The sequence below is a fragment of the Rhinoderma darwinii genome, chromosome 13 (assembly GCF_050947455.1).
Source record: "Rhinoderma darwinii isolate aRhiDar2 chromosome 13, aRhiDar2.hap1, whole genome shotgun sequence".
In the NCBI taxonomy this organism is placed as follows: Eukaryota; Metazoa; Chordata; class Amphibia; order Anura; family Rhinodermatidae; genus Rhinoderma; species Rhinoderma darwinii.
Genome location: NC_134699.1, coordinates 59,070,645 through 59,092,849, shown reverse-complemented (window position 1 = coordinate 59,092,849; position 22,205 = coordinate 59,070,645). Strand labels below are relative to the sequence as shown.

Genomic DNA, 22,205 nt, shown 5'->3' with positions numbered 1-22,205 from the left:
TCGCAGCAGTACACATGGGGTGTGATCCCTCCCGCAGCTTAGTATTGACACTGTAGAAGAGCCTCGTCTCTCCTTACAATAATCTTCATGTCATTTTAGACTTCTATCCCATAGTTACTCTCACCTGGTGTAAATACCGTTCTTCCTGCAGAAAGAGTTCTTCACTGAGAGTCTCCGATTGTTCAGTTCCAGTGCAGGGAATCTGCTTTCATCTAGACTCACCATCTCTCCATGGCCCAGGGTGCTATTTTTGGGATTACAGCCTGCTTGGGTGGAAAAAAAGGCGAAAAACATAAGAATTGACTTTCCTGTGATGGGGAGTCTAGTCAGAACTCTCGGCCGTCATGCCACATTTTCTCACCTGAATCAGATTTTTTGGCATACTTTTTGCTCTGACCTCGGATGATTAACGCAAACACCAGTAGAAGGATGAAGATTAGACCAATGAGGGCAATGACTACCAGGAACCACCATTCCTCATAGAACGGGTTTGCTTTTGTGGCTGTAATAAGAGTGGAAAATTAAAGAATCAGTCATATGGGGCACCAGATTTTCTCAAAAACTCCTGCAGTACAATATGATTCTTATCAGCCCTCCACGTCCTTTACAAACCATTTGTGTCCAGGAGGTACCCTACTGGACTGATCGACATCATTTTGGTTAGCACTTTGACGTCCAAAATGGGATTTATAACACAATTTTACACTTTGTAATACCTGATACAGATGTGGAGGGTGGGCTTGGGGTCCCATATCCATAATCATTGACGGCAATGACACGGAAGTCATAGCTCACTCCCTGCTTCAAGATGTCTATGCTGAAGGTGTATGAGGTGGCTTCTTTCGGGATGTCCTTGATGAGTATGTCCCATAATCCTTCATCTGAAGAGAGGAAATACACCACTATATACTAGTATATAATAAACCACCAGCACGGATAGAAGATGATGATGAAGAATAATAATGACGGCATATTTCAGCCACGCACGAGTGCTGATGTATTGGATGCAGGTTCCATTGTATTTGGACCATATTCCTTCTTTATAACCAAGTGCATCATTTAGTGCATGACCGAATATTACCAATAACCAAAGCTGAACCTGCAGCTGCGGTGATCTGTTGTGTCATAATAAACCGTGCAGCATCTCCAGTGAAGGAGGCCATAAGACACACCAACAATAAGTCTATCGCATATTATCCAGAATTCCTTACATTAAAAGCGGAAAAATAATTGTACATACCGGATGGCCGGGCCTCTATAACGTATCTGGTGATGGGGCTTTTTCCTGGGTCGCCACTTGACCATTGGATAGCAATTAATGAGCTGTATCTGGAGATAGAAGGCACCCCTGGAGGTCCTGGAGCCCCTAGGATTTGGAAAAAGAAAGATTAAAGGTTTAGAACTGGAGTTTTAGAGTTTAGAGCATAACCGCTAAAAATTCTGCAGTGACTGGACAACGTAGGTCAACCGATCAAGCAGAAGAAAAACTCCATGGTTAGGCCTTAAAACGTGTGGCATGGATCCATAATACAGTGCCAATGCTGTGCCTCCCATTTACAAGGAGATTTTTTTTTCCTCACTGATTTTCATATCAATCTGTGAGAACAAATATTGTGGCGTTGCCTCTAGAGGAGAATGCGGTGCCTCATGGTGACACGTCACGTTCCTGTGGGTCAGTAATACAGTCGCAGCATAACCTCCTGTATGCGGCATTGCTTTTTGTAACCCCAATCGTAAAGGAACTGAAATTGTTATATCGGGTGCACAGATCTTGTCCTCTTGAAAACATTTACCATCTCCTGGCCCCGTAGTCACATTGGCTTCAATGTCCGGTCCATATGTGAAAGTCTTGGCCCGTACTCGAAAACGGTATGTCACTCCCTCAGCGAGGTCCTTCAGCTTCATCCACAGAGGACTGGTCCCCTTTACATCCACTGTTACAATCTTACTAATTCCTGTGAAAGAGAAGGAAGATCAATGGAGCATGAGGCCATCACACCACGCCACCATGTATAGTTCAGAATCTCCCCGGTACCTCCATCGTATCACCGTGGTACAATCCATATTAATCACGTGGATATTTTGCAATACATTTTCAGTTTTTGCTGTTACACTTACCATCTACAGGTGTGCAGGGCTCATATACCAGTCTGTATCCTTCTAGAATGCCATTGGGGTAAATTGGTGCATCCCATGATACATTCACAGATGTGGTGGTCAGTTCACTAAATCTAAGGGCTGCTGGGGAACTGGGGGCTGTAATGAAAGAAAATGTAGGATTACCACAACCTAATATGTATGGAAGGAACCAGCTGACTATACCAGGAGAATATGGAAGAAGAGAAGGTAGGATCCAGCAAAGTGTAATAGATAAAAGGAAATCACTGTTTCCACTTTATTACATGGACAATCAAATATTAAAACACAGGAGGGAGAACGCAGTACAAGGTGGTCTCAAATAAAACAGAAGCCTACGCGTTTCGAACACGGTCAGTGTTCTTATTCATTGACCAATATCAGCCATGAATAAGAACACTGACCGTGTTCGAAACGCGTAGGCTTCTGTATTTTGCCATTTGAGACCACCTTGTACTGCGTTCTCCCTCCTGTGTTTTAATATTTGATTGTTCATTTAATAAAGTGGAAACAGTGATTTCCTTTTATCTATTACACTTCGCTGGATCCTACCTTCTCTTCTTCCATATTGTCTGCCGTGTTGGGCTGTTCCCCAAACTTGGGTCCTCTTCTCCACTGCCGCGCCCTATATCTATAGTCAACCCCACCTTTCTGTATGAGCATTGACAAATGTGTGTTATGATTGTCCTTGTGAAAGGGCTGTGTCCCTACATACTGACAGTCTCCAACCTTCTCTGACAATATCACACTGTGTAGGGACACATCATCCTGACAATGGGAATGGTAACACTCAGTTGTCTATTAGTCCTGGACTACGCAAAGACTTTTTTTGTGGAATAGTGCCACACACTGCCCTCTGTAGATAGTGATAGTGCCACATGCAGCCCCCTGTGGATAGAGCCACACTCGCCTGTCCCCATTCCTGCGCCATCCTCTCATCCAGCGATACAGACCTGGCCTCTTCTGACCAGGTCTCATCCAGCGGAGCAACACAGGCGATGCGATGACGTCATCACGCCTCCTGCATCACAAAAAAGCGCTGAACAGCAGGGAAGGGTACCGATAGTTCCCTTGCCTCGCCAGCGCTGTCCAAAGGACGCGGATAGAATTGAGTCCTAATGTGGTTTATTCTTTGGCCCTATGGGGATCCACTATTGTAACCAGCACACATATTATTTTGGGCATAGCCCTGTCGATGCTGCAATACCAGTTATGACCCACGTTGTGGGGTGGAAGGAGGAGGCATCTGTGTGGTGGTATACATACATGAGCAAGTGGATCCCCCTTTACTCTATATACATTACAGAAAGTGACCAGATGCAATTCACTGATATTTGTGCAAGGGACCAACCAATGCAAAATTCAGTGATGCTTTAGGATACTGCACCTGACCACAATTTCTTTAAATTCCTCTGCTACGTCTCGGCAGGTCATCACCTCTGGGTAAACTATGTAACAACTCAGAAATGTTACCAGACCGGAATATCCACAGCGGTTTGTGTATTAAAACAACTCCGTATAAAAGTACATCACAAGTCCGGGGTCAGGAGGCAAATTTCCACACATACATTTTATAATTATACGTGTGATAGAAAAATAAAAGCTGTGATCTCACGCCAGGGTTGGTGTGATCGCGGCCCTGCTGCAAACCACCATTTGCAATTCACGGTGACCGTGCTGTGGCTGTTACCATAGTGACAAAACCTTTGGACCAGTCGAGACCCTGACAATTAAGGTGGTAGCCTGCGCTTGTTTTGGAGCCCTCAGCCGCGCTTCCGTCAGGATGAAAACCTCTGACTGCGATAAACGAGGGGGTGTCAGAGCTGATAACACTCACCGACAACTTAGTGGCGGGCGGTGGTGCCGCACTCAGGCTAATGTCACTTGACATTGTCATAGCGGCGCAGTGAATGGGTGATTTTGCTTAAGGGGCGTCTGACTATTCTGAGAGAAGTGCCCAAACCGGATAGAAGGGGCCGTGGTTATGTAAAGCTCACAGAAGATCCAGCGGTGGATAATATGAGAAGCTTAGTGGTAAATTGTGATAATGCCGAGGTTGTGATAAAGCCGAGGTTGTTGATGGAGGAATGGGGGTGCCAGATTTACAATAGTTTGGAAAACCTGGATCTTATCAATACAGTAAAAATTCCTGTAATCCATCATTAAATGGTCCTGAAAAGTACAGATCAGCAAATATTCTGGATTAACAGACGGTTAGAGAAAAGTATGACATTTACATGTAAGGATAGATCTGCAGGAAGACCAGTCGAAGGCAAAATACGGAAATAAAATAAAGAGGCTTAAAGGGGTTGTGCTAGCATTAAATGTCATATTCATTATATAGATCATAAAACGTGAACAATGTTTGCAAATAGATGTCACTACTCTTAACTGGATTATTTTTCTAAGTATGGCGCCACCTGGTGTTCAAAGTGTAAAAAATTGTGCTCGCCCTATGTGGGTCTGGTGGACACGCAGGCTCAGTCACTTTCCCCATAGCCAGGTCTCTGCATAGTCTACTGCAGAGCAGCCAACAGAATAACTTTCTGTCCTGCTTGTCAGGGAAGGAGCAGAGCCTCTGCAGTAGCATGGCAGCACAGCTGAGGAGACTTCTTCTGCAGGGAAGGTAAGAAGGGACTACATTGTCAGAGGGGGAAAGAGACAAATTCTGCTCATAGCCCCTCTCCCAGCAGCACAGATTAGCAGCAGCACCAAGGGGGAAGCAAAAGATGCCAAAAAATGTTTTGTGTGTTTTTTTTCTTTTATGCTTGAAACACCACAAATTGCTTTACAACGGCTATTAACAGCATTTCAGGACCTCTGGTATGAAAATGATTTATGGGAAACCTCTTTTAAATATAAAGTTGCCTCAGTGAGGTCATAAATTCCTGGAAAATTGTAAAAGTTTACGGAAAAGCCTTTTCCTTTTTCTGTTATTAATGGTGTGCTCTTCTATGGGATCCTACTACAGTGATTTATTAGTAATCTGGATTGTGGATCGGTCCCTCTATTGTTAATACCTCAGTCCTATCATGGCTGCTCACCTGCTTGCTGTGTCTGGCCACTGATGGGATGACATCGGGGACCATCTCCGGCCGTGTTAAAGGCCGCCACGCTGATGAGGTAGGTGGTATAGCCGGTCAGGTTTTTGATCTTCACCCCACTCTCTGGCAGGAACAGCGTTCTTACTTTCTCGGTCTCATTTATTCGCATGGTTTCCCAGTAATAAATCTATTGGAAAAATATAGATAGTTTACATCTTCCCTTCCTGCATTGAACACTATTCTGAGTTTTTCAAGACCGGATTTATCCACTTAAATAAAAGTATTTCTGCTTAAAATACCAAAACACGATAAATCCCTCATCATTCTTTATTGCTAAAGTATAAAATAATTTCTATTTAGCTGTGGTAGAGCTCCCCCTACTGCTTAATACTGGTCTTACGCCAAACTATTCCCATCCTTTGGGTGTACTTAATTAAACAACATTACATGCAAAGTGTAAACAAGTGAAACTTTCCTTCGGCAATGGGATCCCTGCTGTTAGGAGCTAAATATTTGTTTGTTTCAAGCATCGTGACTTTATATATTAGCCTTGTTGCTGTTATTTCTGCTCATTTTTTTACACAATGCTGCATAAAATGTCGACGCTGAGAACATACCAGATAGTTGTAATTCATTTCTACAGTAGGAGTCACATGTAGCGTGAGTGAGTTCACATGTAGCGGCGGACGTGCGGTTTTACCGTCAATCAGTGCGGTTTTCAAATTGAGCGTTAATGGCCGTCTGGTCTTGCAGGCAAACAGCAGTTTAACCCTCAAAATCGTGTGGCCATTGACAATCAATATGAAATCCATGCGGATTGCAGGTAAAACCGCATGCTGGCGCTGTGCTTGGCCTCCTCCTTAAAAGCAGCCTCTTCATGTTGATCGTTGGCGGAGCCCCACTCATGTCAGAAGATAAGTTTGGCTGCATTTTCCCTTTCTATTCCCCATCCATTTTGGACAGGCTCCGTCCAGTGGCCACTATGAAATGAGGTCATTGTGGGGGGTTGCTGATGGGTCCCTCACCTCTCAACCATTATCATTGGGTAGAGCGGCGCAGACAACATCCTGGCAATGGGACCGGCATCAGGACGTTGTCTGCGCTAGTGCAGGGAGTGAAGAGGACTGCAGGAACGGGGAGACGTGAGTATCTGCAAGTCTGGTCTTAGATCTGTATCTTTTTAGGGGGTCTGGTCTGAGGTCTGTATTCAGGGGGCCTGGGATCTGTGTTTAGGGGTCTGGTCTAAGGTCTCTACTTAATTGGGGGTCTGGTTTAGGGTCTATCTATATAGTCGGCCTGGGATCTGAGTTTAGGAGTCTGGTCTGAACTATGGGGTCTGTATTTAGGGGTTCTGGTCTGCGGTCTGTATATAATCAGGGGGTCTGGGGTCTGTATTTGTTTAAGGGTCTGTATTAATTTTGCATTGTGATGAAGGGGAATACTATGCACTATTTGTGATTTAAATCCCGTACGTTAAGGGCAAGTCCTATAACAATGTGCAGGACATAAGTTAAGAAAATGTCTACTGCGCCGCTTTATACCACCAATTTCCAAATCTCCCTGATGTCCCTTTTCAAGAGTTGACAATACTCCCGCATAGACACTGGCGTCAATGGGCATCCGTGCGATTCTCTGATGTAATAGGTCTGCCCAAGCTCATGGGGGGAAACAATCATATCCATAGATATGGAGGTTATAGATAGATAAATATAATTCTAGCCCTAACTGGAATGAATGAGAAGCGCATGATACAGACATGACAAGGAACGAGTCTGCCCGATTTCAGATTTGCCAATTAATTAGCCATCTGCCCACCATAAAAATCCAATCCATCTTCACACCTTTTGGCTCTTCGAGAGGACTTTTTTTTTTTCTTTTTTTAGATGCCCAACTGTGTCAGTCTCCCATGAGAGAACCCACCACTGTGCGCCCATAATAGTGCCAGCCCTTTCGCTTATACATCCTTGGACATCTCGTGCTGCTCTCCTCATCCATCGTGTGAATGTCTCATCCGCCGCCGCTCAATACTGATTCCTCCTTCTGTGCCAGAGAGCGGCACATGGGAAAGAAGTCCGCAGAAGCAATCTATGACTGATCACCTCTCAGGACGGCAGCGTGCAGCAGACAGTAAACGCTGCTATTTCTACTGTAGCTGTATATACTGATTCCATTATATTCTGTAATGGAGATAATTATCCAGTTAAACTTCGTTTTCTCTGATTCATATTAAAGAGAAACCATAAATGTGAACAGCGACCTTTTCTGAAACACAAAATTCTCCAGAGGACGCTTCAGCGCTTTACGAATGGGAAATCAATAGACGAGCCGACGGCACAATCAGCACTTTTTAGGGATCCATTCCTTCTATAACCAGTAAATGAGAACGGAGCTGAGAACAAGTATCCTGCAGCGGAGGGGGAGACTGTCAGGTACTGAGCTTTACTTACCAATGAGACACACAAGGCATATGCCAAGAGCGTCCATAGTCAGGGGGCAGTAGATAAAGAGTTACAAGGAATCTGATATCAAAACCGACACCCTAATAATAATAATCTTTTGGGTGCATTTGTACCCTCTAAACAAAAAGGTGCTCATAAGGGATCACTGATCTACCTTGCGCCGCTGCTCTCTGAGTCCTCAGTCAGTTATATAGTGCCGAGGTGGCTCATGTGACTCCCCTTTGATCGTTTCTTAACCTGTAGTACCCTCTAGACCTGTGTCATCCACCCCTTAAGGTATAGGTGATGCCCCTAGGCCATCGTTCTGTAATTAACTTCTCCTGTCCTCTTCAACTATTGCAGGCTGCCCCTGTTATGGGGGCCTTGTTGCAATAAGGATGTTCTAGGGGGGGCACGGTTGCAGGCATTCCTCTAGTCTTAACCCAGTGATGGAGGCATCAGAGCCTAGCTGACCACTACTTATTAAAGCACTCTGTGTGAGGTAAGAATCTCTCGCGCCCCAGATATCAGACACAAATGCAGGTAACCGCACAGCACTACAGGCAGTAGAAATACCCACATGATCAGAGAATCTGGACCAGGGGGTAAATGTGACCAAATTCCACAGAACAGACAACCCACAATGGTGGACTGGGAATAAACCAGACGTAATACCTTGTATCCCTGGATGTCGCCATTTTGAGACTCCAGTGGAGGAGGATCCCACGTCACATCAAGCTGCACAGCGGTGGCCACTTGTATGGCTACGTTCTGAGGTGGAGCTGTGGGCACTGGGGAAAAAAGAATTCTGGAAAGTAAGACGCGCTGCCAGAGAAATGACGGCCTTGTTGGAGCTTTCAGAGACCTTTAATCTTTGTGGCTAGGCCAGCTGTGCCACTGGTTGCACGAAAGACTCGCTGCCCATGAAGTTAATGAAATGTCTTAGAACGAGAATACAAATGGTGAAAGTCTTTTATGAAGAAGTTGCACGTCACATACTCCATTTTCAAACACCCATTGTGCCACTTTTCTGCAACCTAATAATGATCTGAGTGACACTTACCCGCCTCTCCAACAAACACTTCTTGGGGGACACTGGCTGGTCCTTCTCCGGCGGCGTTGTACACGCTCACTCTGATCTCATAGCGCTTGTGCTTGTTCAGATCTATAGAAGACAAGATGGCGGTGAGCACCGTTGTATATATGTGTATGTTCCTGTGTTTGTGATTTTATTCTAATGTTGGTTTGTGTATCGCTAGGCAGAAACTAGAGCAGCTCTTTCCATATGACATTGTCCATATTCCATGGTCAGCCAAACATTTGGACCGCCTGTAATACTACATTTCTCAATTTGTGACGGCCACTGATCGCCAGGCCAGTGATTCTCTAGAATAATTTTATAGATTGACATTTTACACAGGCCAATTATCGGCCAATCATATGAACGCTCGATCCTGATCTTTGGCCTATGTAAACAGGGCAACGATCAGCCGATGAACGAGCAAACGCTCTTTCATTGGCTGATCACATAGTTTATGCAGCAGAAAATATTATCGTTGTCGGCAGCACATCTCCCTGTGTAAACTGGTAGATGTGCTGCCGACATGATAGAAAAGTATGGGGACGAGTGATCATCCCCAAACATAGCTCCATGTGAAAGGAGCAAATGAGCGCCGATCAATGAGCTGTCTTGTTGATCGGCGCTCGTTTATTTGTCCTTGTGTCGTCGTCTTCTGTCAAACTGTTAAATTCTCCTAGGCTGTCTTTTAGTCATACCTCGATCTGGAAAAGTTTTGTGACAATCAATATGGCTGCCATTACAGGGGTTGTCACCCAGCTTTTCTATGTGATTGACATGACTGACATCTGCTGTAATAGTGGCCATAATGGTGATCACAAATATAATTGACTAACCACTGAATCCGACGTGTAACTACTTGTCATGACGATTCCAGGGTTTATATTTATTGGGGATTGTTGGACGTACAGTTTAGCGGTGTTACATTTGGTCACACTTTATTGTAATACGTATAGGACGGAGTTGTACTCCACGCCATGCAGTTAGTGAGGACCGCACTTACTGTCCAACTCGTACTGGGTGAGAGCGGGTTCACTCAGGTTCCGGACCATGTAGACAGCTACGCAGGTTGGGGAGGGGGAGAAGTAAAGAGCAGGGGCAGGAGAGCGGTTAGTATACAATGAACACAACATGCCGACAAAACAGACAATTACATACATACAATATGGCGCCTTTCCGGGGACTGTTATGTGCATGACAGTCCCATTGATTTTCTATCAGTCTGCATGCAATGCGGTTTTTTTTCACGGTGGCAACTTGATTTGGGGGTATTAACGTCTTCTCGATTTCGAGGAGATCTCATGTTCCTGTTCACTTTCAATTGGGTACGGAGAGTGACAACCACTCTGGTGGTTCCGCACTATCGCCCAGTATGGTTGTCACTCTTATTGGGCCCAGTCTCACAACGCGGTAAAGCAAACTTCATTTAAATCTAGCATCCAATAATCAAAAAAAGTCTGAATATCGGATAAGAACCCCCTAATAATCCAGAATATCACATAATGCAGATCAGGTCCTATTAATGTCGGATTAAAGGGATTATACTATATTGTGTATGTTTGGCTGAGACCCCTTGATAAAACACGGGTAGGGTCATTTTGGCCGACACAAATTAATGTTGTTGCCCCTGAAAGACCAGGTTTAGGATGTGATTGGTTATTTCGGTCTTTCCTGTTTTCGGCAGATATCTGATCTTTATTATTCTGTTATATTTACTGCACGGATCTCCTCGCTGAGGTCAGATAAACACAGACATTCCTCAAAAAAGGATCCAGATGAGGCATCCACTATATGACCTACACCTCCTTTCTCATGTCATTAATTCAGCAGACGCCACAACACTACAGCATTAGGGACTCGGCCGGATGGGTGTTTATCACTTGACCGCACAACAAGATGTAATGAAAAACGTACATTTAGAAGTCACATAAGTAATAGTCCTCATGTGTAAGACCATGCTGGGGAGCAGTTGGCCATAGCAACCAATCAGATGGCTGCTTTTTTTTCTTTCAGCGCAGGTTAGCAAATAAAAGTAGAAATCTGATTGGTTGCTATGGGGAAAAAACAAAAAAATTTAGCAGAGCTGAACTGTTTTGTTTCCATTAAACAGAAACCTACCGCATTATGTGAACTTGAAACGGTCAAATGACAAAATCCTCTCTGCTACATCTGTACATCTCGGAGTGATTAGGAATAGGCCTGATTGCCGCTGACATACAATGGCCTCACATATACAGAGCAAATGTAAGGCCTCATTTACACAAGAATCTCAGCAATCTGCAACCGCTTCTACTCTGTAAAACAATCTATTAAAGTCCTTTATATAAGGTCCTGACTCCTGTTTAACCCTCTTCTCTCCAGTATCATCTGAATCCTTTATTTTTATTAATTAAATATGGAGTGGGTGCCATAGTGCATGGACCAATGTACCCGTACTTTCACAGTTTCTTTATTTAACCCCTTAAGGACGCAGCCTAGTTTTGGCCTTAAGGCTCAGAGTCCATTTTTCAAATCTGACATATTTCACTTTATGTGGTAATAACGTCGGAATGCTTAAACCTATCCAAGCGATTCTGAGATTGTTTTCTCGTGACACATTGGGCTTCATGTTCGTGGTAAAATTTGGTCGATATATTCAGTGTTTATTGGTGAAAAATTGCAAAATGTAGAGAACATTTTGAAAAAATTGAATTTTTCAGAATTTAAATGCATCTGCTTGTAAAACAGACGGTTATACCACCCAAAATAGTTACTAGTTCACATTTCCCATATGTCTACTTTAGATTGGCATCGTTTTTTGAACATTCTTTTATTTTTCTTGGACGCTACAAGGCTTAGAACATAAACAGCAATTTCTCATATTTTTAAGAAAATTTCAAAAGCCTTTTTTTTAAGGTACCTCTTGAGTTCTGAAGTGGCTTTGTGGGGCCTATGTATTAGAAACCCTGATAAAACACCACATTTTAAAAACTAGACCCCTCAAAGTATTCTTAACAGCAGTTATAAAGTTTTTTAACCCTTCAGGCATTTCACAGGAATTAAAGCAAAGTGGAGGTGAAATTTGCAAATTTCTTGCTGAATTTCAATTTTATTCATTTTTTTTTCTGTAACACAGAAGGTTTTACCAGAGAAACACAACTAAATATGTATTGTCCAGATTCTGCAGTTTTTAGAAATGTCCCACATGTGGCCCTACTGCGCTCGTGGACTAAAACACAAGCCCTAGAAGCAAAGAAGCACCTAGTGCATTTTGAGTCCTCTTTTTTTATTAGAATATATTTTAGGCAGCATGCCAGGTTTGAAGAGGTGTTGAGGTGTCAAAACAGTAGGAATCCCCCAATAGTGACCCCATTTTGGAAACTACACCCCTCAAGGAATTCATTTAGGGTTGTTGTTACCATTTTGACCGCACAGTTTTTTCACAGCACGTATTTGAATTGGGCTCTGAAATGAAAAAAATGTCATTTTTTCCAATAAAATGTCATTTGTGATCAAAATTTCTTATTTTCACAGCGAACAAAATACCCCATTTTGTTGCCCAATTTGTCCTTAGTGTGGCAATACCCCATTTGTGGTGATAAACTGCCGTTTGGGCCCATGGGAGGGCTCAGAAGGAAAGGAGCGCTATATGTTTGTTGGAGTCCAGATTTTGTTGGATTGGTTTTCGGGTGCCATGTCGCATTTGCAGAGCCTCAGAGGTATCAAAGCAATGGAAACCCGCCAGAAGTGACCCCATTTTGGAAACTACACCCCTCAAGGAATTCATTTATGGTTGTTGTTATCATTTTGACCACACAGTTTTTTCACAGCACCTATTTCAATTGGGCTGTGACATAAAAAAAATGACATTTTTTCCAATAAGATGTAATTTTTTACCAAAATTGCTTATTTTCACAGGGAACAAAATACTCAATTTTGTTGCCCAATTTCTCCTGAGTGCATCAATACCCCATTTGTGGCAATAAACTGCCGTTTGGGCCCATGGGAGGCCTCAGAAGGGAAGGAGCGCTGTGTGTTCTTTGGAGTACAGATTTTGCTGGTTTGGTTTTCGGGTGCCATGTCGCATTTGCAGAGCCCCAGAGGTATCAAAGCAATGGAAACCCACCAGAAGTGACCCCATTTTGGAAACTACACCCCTCAAGGAATTCATTTATGGGTAATGTGACCATTTAGACTCCATAGTTTCTTCACAGAACTTATTTGAATTGGGCTGGGAATTAAAAAAATATATATTTTTTCCAATAATATGTCATTTTAGCTCAAAAATTCTTATTTTCACAAGAAATAAAATACTCCATTTTGTTGCCCAATTTGTCCCGAGTGCAGCAATACCCCATTTGTGGTGATAAACTGCCGTTTGGGCCCATGGGAGGGCTCAGAAGGAAAGGAGCGCTGTGTGTTCTTTGGAGTACAGATTTTGCTGGATTGGTTTTCGGGTGCCATGTCGCATTTGCAGAGCCCCAGAGCTATCAAAGCAATAGAAACCCACCACAAATGACACCATTTTGGAAACTACACCCCTCAAGGAATTCATTTATGGGTGTTGTGACCATTTTGACCCCATAGTTTTTTCACAGAACTTATTTGAATTGGGCTGGGAATGAAAACAAAATTATTTTTTTCAAATAATATGTAGTTTTGGCTGAAAATTTCTTATTTTCACAAGAAACAAAATACCCCATTCTGTTGCGCAATTTGTTCTGAGTGCCGCAATACCCCATTTGTTGTGATAAACTGCCGTTTGGGCCCATGGGAGGGCTCAGAAGGAAAGGACCACCATTTGGCCTACTGGGGATTTTCTAGTGCGAAGTCATGTATGCAGAAGCCCCTGAGGTACCAGTACAGTTGAAACCCGCAAAAAGTGACCCCGTTTTAAAAACTACACCCTTAAGGCATTCATCTAGAGGTGTAGTGAGCATTTTGACCGGAGACCTACACCCCATAAACTGTAATGTGGGTTCTCCCGGGTATGGCAATACCCTACATGTGGCTGTTATCAGCTGCCTGGGCACACAGCAGGGCTCAGAGGGGAAAGACGAGGGGGGATAAGCTGTGCGGAGTGCATCAGGGTAAGTAAAATTGGGGTAAATTATAAACCAAGGGATGTATGATAAATTTTAAAACACTTTCATACAGAGCTCTGGTTATTCGGGACACGTGTCACATTGATATATTGTGTCATCCATTATCGCCCTCTTATAGCAGACTTTGCACCTCTTTTGACTTTTTCCCTTCTTGCCAGTTTGGGGAACTTCTCCTGGAAAGTGTTGCCCTGGTACGATGCGTGTGGGCTCGCTTCCAGAAGTACTGGGTGCCCCCCCTTCTTGGTCCCTAAAGATTAGGTTCTTGATAATCACCTCTTGAAATTCCAGGAAAGTTCCCGTCTGGCCTGCACATCGACGTAGCACGTACGCATTGTACAAAGCCATCTGTATGATGTGCCCGGCCAGCTTCTTATACCACACTGCATGGCGCTGTAGGGCTTCAGGGCTTGATCTTACAAGTCCACACCTCCCATGTACCTATTGTAGTCCAGGATGCAGTCTGGTTTGGGGGTGGCCTTCCCTTTATATAGCCTAAACCTGTAGGTATACCCGGATGCACTCTCACATAGCTTATACATCTTCACGCCATACCTTGCCCTCTTACCCGGCAGGTACTCGCGGAATTGAACCCTCCCTTTAAAATGTACCAGGGACTCATCAATAGAAATACACTTCTCTGGGGTGTATGCTTGGGAAAACCGGGCACTGGAACGGTCTAATAGGGGTCTCCGTTTATACAAACGGTCAAAACAGGGGTCATCTCGGGGTGGGCACGGCTTATTATCAGTATAATGTAAGAAGTGAAGTATTGCCTCATTCATTTATTTTTTTAGGTTCCAGTTCAGTTCTGAAGTTGCTTTGAGGGGCCCATATATTAGAAACCCCTATCAAATACCCCATTTTAGAAACTAGACCCCTCAAAGTATTCACAACAGCATTTAGAAAGTTTATGAACCCTTTAGGTGTTTCACAAAAATTTAGAGCAAAGTAGAGGTGAAATTTACATTTTTTTTTTGTCAGAAAATCCTCTTTATACCATTTTTTTTATAACACAAAAGGATTTATCAGTGAAACGCAACTCAATACGTATTGCCCAGATTCTGCAGTTTAGAGAAATATCCCACACGTGGCCCTAGTGCGGTAATGGACTGAAGCACCGGCCTCCGAAGCAAAGGCGCACCTAGTGGATTTTGAGCCCTCCTTTTTATTAGGCACCATGTCCGGTTTGAAGAGGTCTTGTGGTGCCAAAACATTGGGAACCCCCCAAAAGTGACCCCAATTTGGAAACTAGACCCCTTGAGGAATCCATTGTAGTTTTCTTGGGGTGCATGCGGCTTTTTGATCAGTTTTTATTCTATTTTTAGGTGGCGTGGTGACTAAAAAACAGCAATTGTACGATTGTTTTTTTTTTCGTTTTTTTTTACAGCGTTCACCATGCGCCATAAATGACACATTCACTTTATTCTGCGGGGCGATACGATTACGGCGATACCAGATGTTTATAGTTTTATTTTATGTCTTATGGCGTTTGCACAATAAAATACGTTTTGTAAACAATCATTCACTTTTTGTGTTCGCTTATTCTAAGAGCCATAACGTTTTTATTTTTCAATCAATAAAGCCGTGCGAGGACTTATTTTTTGCGTAACGAACTGTAGTTTCGATCAGTACCATTTTTAGGTACATGCGACTTTTTGATCTCTTTTTATTCCATTTTTTGGGAGGTGAAGTGACCAAACAATTGTGATTGTGGTTCGGTTTATTATTATTTTATTTTACGGCGTTCACCGTGCGGGATAAATAATGAAATAATTTTGTAGTTCAGGCCGTTACGGACGCGGCGATACCAATTATGTATAGTTTATTTGTTTGTTTATATTTTTTTATTAATAATAAAGGACTGATAAGGGAAAAGGGGGGATTTTTACTTTTATTACTTTTAAATCTTTTATTTTCTTATTTTTACACATCTTTTTTTAACTTTTTTTTTACTTTATTACTTTGTCCCACTAGGGGACATGAGGGCAGGAGGCTCTGATCGCTATTCTAATACACTGCACTACATGCGTAGTGCAGTGTATTAGAACTGTCAGCTACTCACTGACAGCAAGCATAGTGGGTCCTGACGTTGTCAGGACCCACTAGGCTTCCGTCTATGGCATAGCCGGACGCCATTGTTTGGTGTCCGGTTGCCATAGTCACCATCGCCGGCCGCTATCGCGTAGCAGGCCGGCGATGGCAGCTTAACCCCTAAAAAGCCGCGATCTCTATAGAATGCGGCTTTTAAGGGGTTAATCAGCGGGGACACAGCGATCGGTCCCCGCTGTAGGAGCTGTGACAGCTGCTGAACAAGACAGCAGCGTCACAGCTCCTGTATGTGTCGGGAGGACGGCCGAAACGGCCGTTACTCCCGAGACGTACTATTACGGCATGGAGCGCGAACGATACAGCTGCCATGACGTAATAGTACGTCAAGGAGCGGGAAGGGGTTAAAGACCATTTCCCACAAAAAAAGTCAAATAAGTCTTGTGAAATCATTGTTTATTACACCTATACTATGACATCACTGTGTGCATTATTCTTCTATTGTGATTCCCATACAGTGACATCACTGAAGTCCGACCCTAACCGTTATTATCCCTGTTCTGTGAGATTTCTGTAACTTCAATGTTTACTACGTCTTAGGCTGGATTCACACGAGGTCATTACGTCCGTAATGGACGGAACGTATTTCGGCCGCAAGTCCCGGACCGAACACAGTGCAGGGAGCCGGGCTCCTAGCATCATAGTTATGTACAACGCTAGGAGTCCCTGCCTCTCTGCAGGACAACTGTCCCGTACTGTAATCATGTTTTCAGTACGGGACAGTAGTTCCATGGAGAGGCAGGGACTCCTAGCGTCGTACATAACTATGATGCTAGGAGCCCGGCTCCCTGCAGTGTGTTCGGTCCGGGACTTGGGGCCGAAATACGTTCCGTCCATTACGGACGTAATGTGCTCGTGTGAATCTAGCCTTATTGTGATATCACTTTGTGCACTAATCTGTGACCATGATCACGGTTTACTTGATCCCTGCCATGTGAAATCACTGTGACTAATATTTGTGAACGGTTATTTCACTTTGGTAGCTACCCCTGTACTGTGACGTCACTCTGTACCCTATCCCTGTACTGTGACATCACTCTGTACACTATCCCTGTACTGTGACATCACTCTGTACCCTATCCCTGTACTGTGACATCACTCTGTACACTATCCCGGTACTGGGACATCACTCTGTACCCTATCCCGGTACTGTGACGTCACTCTGTACCCTATCCCGGTACTGTGACGTCACTCTGTACCCTATCCCTGTACTGTGACGTCACTCTGTACCCTATCCCTGTACTGTGACATCACTCTGTACCCTATCCCTGTACTGTGACATCACTCTGTACCCTATCCCTGTACTGTGACGTCACTCTGTACACTATCCCTGTACTGTGACGTCACTCTGTACACTATCCCTGTACTGTGACGTCACTCTGTACACTATCCCTGTACTGTGACGCCACTCTGTACACTATCCCTGTACTGTGACGCCACTTTGTACCCTATCCCTGTACTGTAACGACACTCTGTACACTATCCCTGTACTGTGACATCACTCTGTACACTATCCCTGTACTGTGACGCCACTCTGTACACTATCCCTGTACTGTGACGCCACTCTGTACACTATCCCTGTACTGTGACGCCACTCTGTACCCTATCCCTGTACTGTGACGACACTCTGTACCCTATCCCTGTACTGTGACGCCACTCTGTACCCTATCCCTGTACTGTAACGACACTCTGTACACTATCCCTGTACTGTGACGCCACTCTGTACACTATCCCTGTACTGTGACGCCACTCTGTACCCTATCCCTGTACTGTGACGACACTCTGTACACTATCCCTGTACTGTGACGCCACTCTGTACCCTATCCCTGTACTGTAACGACACTCTGTACACTATCCCTGTACTGTGACGCCACTCTGTACACTATCCCTGTACTGTGACGCCACTCTGTACACTATCCCTGTACTGTGACGCCACTCTGTACCCTATCCCTGTACTGTGACGACACTCTGTACCCTATCCCTGTACTGTGACGCCACTCTGTACCCTATCCGTGTACTGTGACGACACTCTGTACCCAATCCGTGTACTGTGACGACACTCTGTACACTATCCCTGTACTGTGACGCCACTCTGTACACTATCCCTGTACTGTGACGCCACTCTGTACCCTATCCCTGTACTGTGACGTCACTCTGTACACTATCCCTGTACTGTGACGCCACTCTGTACACTATCCCTGTACTGTGACGCCACTCTGTACCCTATCCCTGTACTGTGACGACACTCTGTACACTATCCCTGTACTGTGACGCCACTCTGTACACTATCCCTGTGCTGTGACGCCACTCTGTACACTATCCCTGTACTGTGACGCCACTCTGTACACTATCCTTGTACTGTAATGCATTTGGCTATTCGTATAAGAATGGATAAAGTACATAAGAAAAGAACCTGTGCAGCCTAAAACAAGTTATTAATTAACTAATGTACTTTACAGATTAAAGAGCCACTTAGGAGATGAGAACAGCAATTAAAAATCTATATATAGAATCTAATCTGTACAAACTAAGATGCAGTGTAAAGCATGGGGGAAGAACAGAGAAGCAGTCTGCGCCTCGGATTTAGATGAGATGAATTTCATGGGGAAAATGCGCTTGAATGTTATGGAGTGTGACAGAATTGGTCTTGGAGCTTAATCAATACTTACAGGTTAAGTCCGCCCATTTGGTGTTGGGGTCATTGATATTTCGCAACGTGAAACTCCTCATGCCATCGTATACAAGTTCACGGTAGCGGATTCGGTAGCCCAGAAGGATGCCATTAATTTTGTCTTCTGCTGGAGCCTAATGAGACAAAGCATCCAAATTGCTTACTAATCCAGCAACCATTTAATTAAAGGGCCAGTAAACCTAAAGTCATACACATATTAAACGTTCCTGAAGGGTCTCTGCACTGCAGATGAGTGAAAAAGTAGTGATCATAGGGGCGGGGATGTCTGTCATCCTTTTGGAGAACACTACAGTCAGCCTCTGCAGAAGCTAAATCAGCTGATAACAGGAAATAGAATAACTGCACAGCAAATAGAAACAGGAGGGACTTTAGATTTACTGCTCCTTTAAGCGCAGTGTATAACTTTAAAGAAAACCTGTCTCCTCTCCTGACGCGTCTATTTTAGTAAATAATTGTATTTCCCATGAAATAACAATGCTGGGAGACATTTTCTTAGACTGCATTGTGCCATTCCTCGGTTACTCCTCCTAGAAATTTATGAACTAATTGACAATTGGGTGCTACCATTTGACTTATCAAATGAGTGTGGCACTACAGTCTCACTCTGTCAGCACTGATTGGACAGTGTCAGTCTATGTAGGGTCAACCCCCCCCCCCCCCCCAACTGGTAGCACCCAGTTGTCAATTTATTCATAAATTTATGGGAGGTATAACAGAGAAATGGCACAATGCAGTGTTGTAAGAAAATATGTCCCAGAATTGTTATATTATAGGGAATGCAATAATTTACTAAAACAAACACGTCCCGAAAAGTGACCGTTTCTCTTTAAATAACAATACACAAATTACATCTACAATATTTCATACCTGCCAGTGAATTAATACTGAGGTGGTTGTCTGAGGGGTGACAGATAGAATTGCAGGGGCATCATCCGGTGCTGGGAAAAAAAATATATAATAATAATACAGTAAATGGACCCCCCTTTACTGCCAGATAAGAGTGTTGCCCATGCGGGTCACGACTGAGCAACATTTTGTCAGTTCTTAAAAATGACGGGACTTACCAGCTTGCAGTGTAGTTAGGGACTCCGATTCTGCACTGTATTCACTGTCTCCAATGTCATTTGTTGCTTTAACTCTGAATTTGTACGATGTGAATGGTTTTAATCTGAAATATTATCAAGAATGAGAGGTCATTCAAATGATGACATCATTAAGTGAGTGTCCAATAGAATTACAGTCTGGTGGCAGCCATTTTGTAAGGTATGGAGCCAGTCTTTTCGCTAGGACCCTGTCAACTTTAGTAAAATTCCCCAAAGCTAGAGGTGTACAAAGAGCGAGGAGGCAATGCCAACATAGGTAACCGCACCCCTATTCTGGGACAGGAGGGGCCAGAGCCTTTGCCCCTCCCCCTAATGAGAAATAAGGGACAGAAATGCCTAATGTCATTCCTTCTAAACTGATGAAATACAAGCTTATAAGTATTGGCTTCATCCATAAGATAGCGGCCACCATTTGTATGCAGGCAACAACTTAAGATAAACTCCCTACCGGTCTACAATGGCGGAGGTGGCGTTGTGACTGATGGAGGAAGAGTGCACCACCCAACGTCCTTTGGGTAGATCTCGGGTCTGGATGGTGTAGTAACGCACAGGGGAGAGGCCATCGCTTCCTGGTTCCCATGAGAGCAGCACTTTTCTGGATTTCACATCTTCCTGCAGAACTACAAGCTTACTGGGGGGCTGAGGACGTACTGCAAATAAAAACAGAAGAAATATCAATGTCTCACCTACTCATTATTTACTTTCTATAGGAATCCCCATATGAGGTTAAAGGAGACAATCCCTTCAAATATCTTCTATAAGGGCATTTTGAGGTAATAGAATCGGCGGTCCTTGATCAGGACCCCCTCTTTTAGCTAGAGTAGAGAGCTGCAGTAACTGGAGAACCATCATTTCAATGGGCGCTCAATATCTGCGTCCTCCTTACCTCTCTTTTCTGTGGTGACTACCAGCGCTTCAGCAGCTTCACCCCATCCCTTACGAGTCTGAGCTGTGATACGAAACAAGTAAACAGACTCTGGTCGGAGTCCCGTGGTCGTATACTGCCGCACGCTTGGATTCAGCACCTCCACTGTGGCAGTGTTTGCGTTGGTCGTGTTGAGTCTGTGAGTGATCTGATAAGCTGGAAGTTAAACAAAGTGACATCTTATGCAGCGAAAAACATGTCTCCATACTAGACTCCACATAAAGGACATTTCCACTATAATATTAATTGGTACTCTGTAAGATCAGTTTATACAGCCAGCACCACAGTGTGCCAGTAATGATGTTTTCTAATGTGATGGCCCGGTATGGCCTGTTTGTGCCCTGACACCCTCTGTCCCACATCCACCGGCAAGGACTATCGGAGCAGGTCACACATCCTCCAACAGATGTGCCTAGGTAACAGTGTGATCACTATTGGTTGTGGTCTACACAACACAATAATGTCCTGTGCAGCAAAACCGCACGCGCTTTACCGAAAAATGCTACGGTTTTGTAACGCAGTCATTGGCCGCGCGGTGAATGACCAAGGCGTTTCCTCTGTAAAGCAAACTCGCGGTCAATAACCACATAGCAAAACAATGACAATTCGAAGTAAAACGTGTGCAGTTTTTGATCATATGGCACATTACCCAAATGTTTTGAAGATGGCTGTGTGGTATAGTTTGTGGTGTGCGCAAAAATCAAGAGTAATGCTCTCTTTAAAGGGCTCATGCCCAATTTTTATTTATTTTTTATGTGAGAAAACATATTGTGGCATGTGATATCGCCTGCTGTATTATAGAGGTATTCTCCCCGAAAAGGATGACTTCCAGGGTAGAATATGGTGCCGTACATGGGGTACCTATAAACCGAAGGAACTCAATGTGTCTCACAGCCCTTGGGTGTGCATGAGGCATAAAGATGATCAGTTTCATTCCTTTCGGACGTTTGGTAAACCAGTTGCATATCAAAAATCATCGAAGTGTGAGAAATTCAAGTTCTTACCTAAAATGATACCATTGGGAGCAGCTGGGGTCTGCCAGATGAGGCGGACGGAGGACGTTCTCACCTCAGGAAACAGTATTCCCACCGGGGGACCTGGAACTGAAAACAGAAACATGAAGCAGTGAATCATCACACAGAGTTCACTGAAGTATACACTGCAAGATACATGATGGCGGGAGATCTGTCAGACTCTATTACTGTACTGAGGGTATATACTATATAGTCCACCATACAGGTAATGCAGCCATATTATCAGGGATGGCCGGTACAGCCACTGAATTTACAAGGCACCTCGTATCTCATAAGTCTATTATACTACAAGTACTTCCAATCTAGCGCATGGTGGTATTTTGTGGAATACAATCTTACCATCATCTAGGGTCCTCTCAAGTATTGCCGGTGTGCTCGGTACTCCATCTCCTATTCTGGTGAAAGCCAAGACCTGGATTTCACACAGAACGTATTTCCCCAAGTTCGTGAGCTGAACACTTCGGGAGGCATTACCTTCCACAAGCCAGAAACTAGGAGGATTGTCCGAATCTTTCTCCTTGTAGAGAATCTACACAAGATGAGACCAAGAGAGAAAAAAACGTGG

The 22,205-nt window shown here is 43.9% G+C and overlaps 1 protein-coding gene and 1 long non-coding RNA gene across 7 annotated transcripts in view; one reads left to right on the top strand and one right to left on the bottom strand.

Moving 5' to 3' along the window:
• SDK2 (sidekick cell adhesion molecule 2) overlaps window positions 1-22,205 on the bottom strand; it is a 503,279-nt gene that overhangs the window by 11,479 nt on the left and 469,595 nt on the right. For 3 of the 6 annotated variants that reach the window (XM_075845537.1, XM_075845543.1, XM_075845542.1), the window contains exons 27-43: window positions 21,980-22,169; window positions 21,611-21,709; window positions 20,568-20,762; window positions 20,130-20,331; window positions 19,643-19,746; window positions 19,446-19,516; window positions 18,556-18,691; window positions 9,700-9,756; window positions 8,682-8,783; window positions 8,294-8,409; window positions 5,181-5,367; window positions 2,119-2,256; window positions 1,794-1,955; window positions 1,241-1,366; window positions 717-881; window positions 362-502; window positions 125-266 (exon numbers count right to left, since the gene is read on the bottom strand). In XM_075845537.1, coding sequence (XP_075701652.1) covers window positions 125-266; window positions 362-502; window positions 717-881; window positions 1,241-1,366; window positions 1,794-1,955; window positions 2,119-2,256; window positions 5,181-5,367; window positions 8,294-8,409; window positions 8,682-8,783; window positions 9,700-9,756; window positions 18,556-18,691; window positions 19,446-19,516; window positions 19,643-19,746; window positions 20,130-20,331; window positions 20,568-20,762; window positions 21,611-21,709; window positions 21,980-22,169 — 2,333 coding nt within the window. The remainder of the gene's footprint in view (window positions 1-124; window positions 267-361; window positions 503-716; window positions 882-1,240; window positions 1,367-1,793; window positions 1,956-2,118; window positions 2,257-5,180; window positions 5,368-8,293; window positions 8,410-8,681; window positions 8,784-9,699; window positions 9,757-18,555; window positions 18,692-19,445; window positions 19,517-19,642; window positions 19,747-20,129; window positions 20,332-20,567; window positions 20,763-21,610; window positions 21,710-21,979; window positions 22,170-22,205) is intronic. The other 3 variants (XM_075845538.1, XM_075845539.1, XM_075845540.1) reach the window with 3 other exon arrangements.
• Window positions 1-22,205, top strand: part of LOC142665777 (uncharacterized) — a 179,946-nt gene that overhangs the window by 87,374 nt on the left and 70,367 nt on the right. The gene's annotated exons all lie outside the window — the stretch shown is intronic.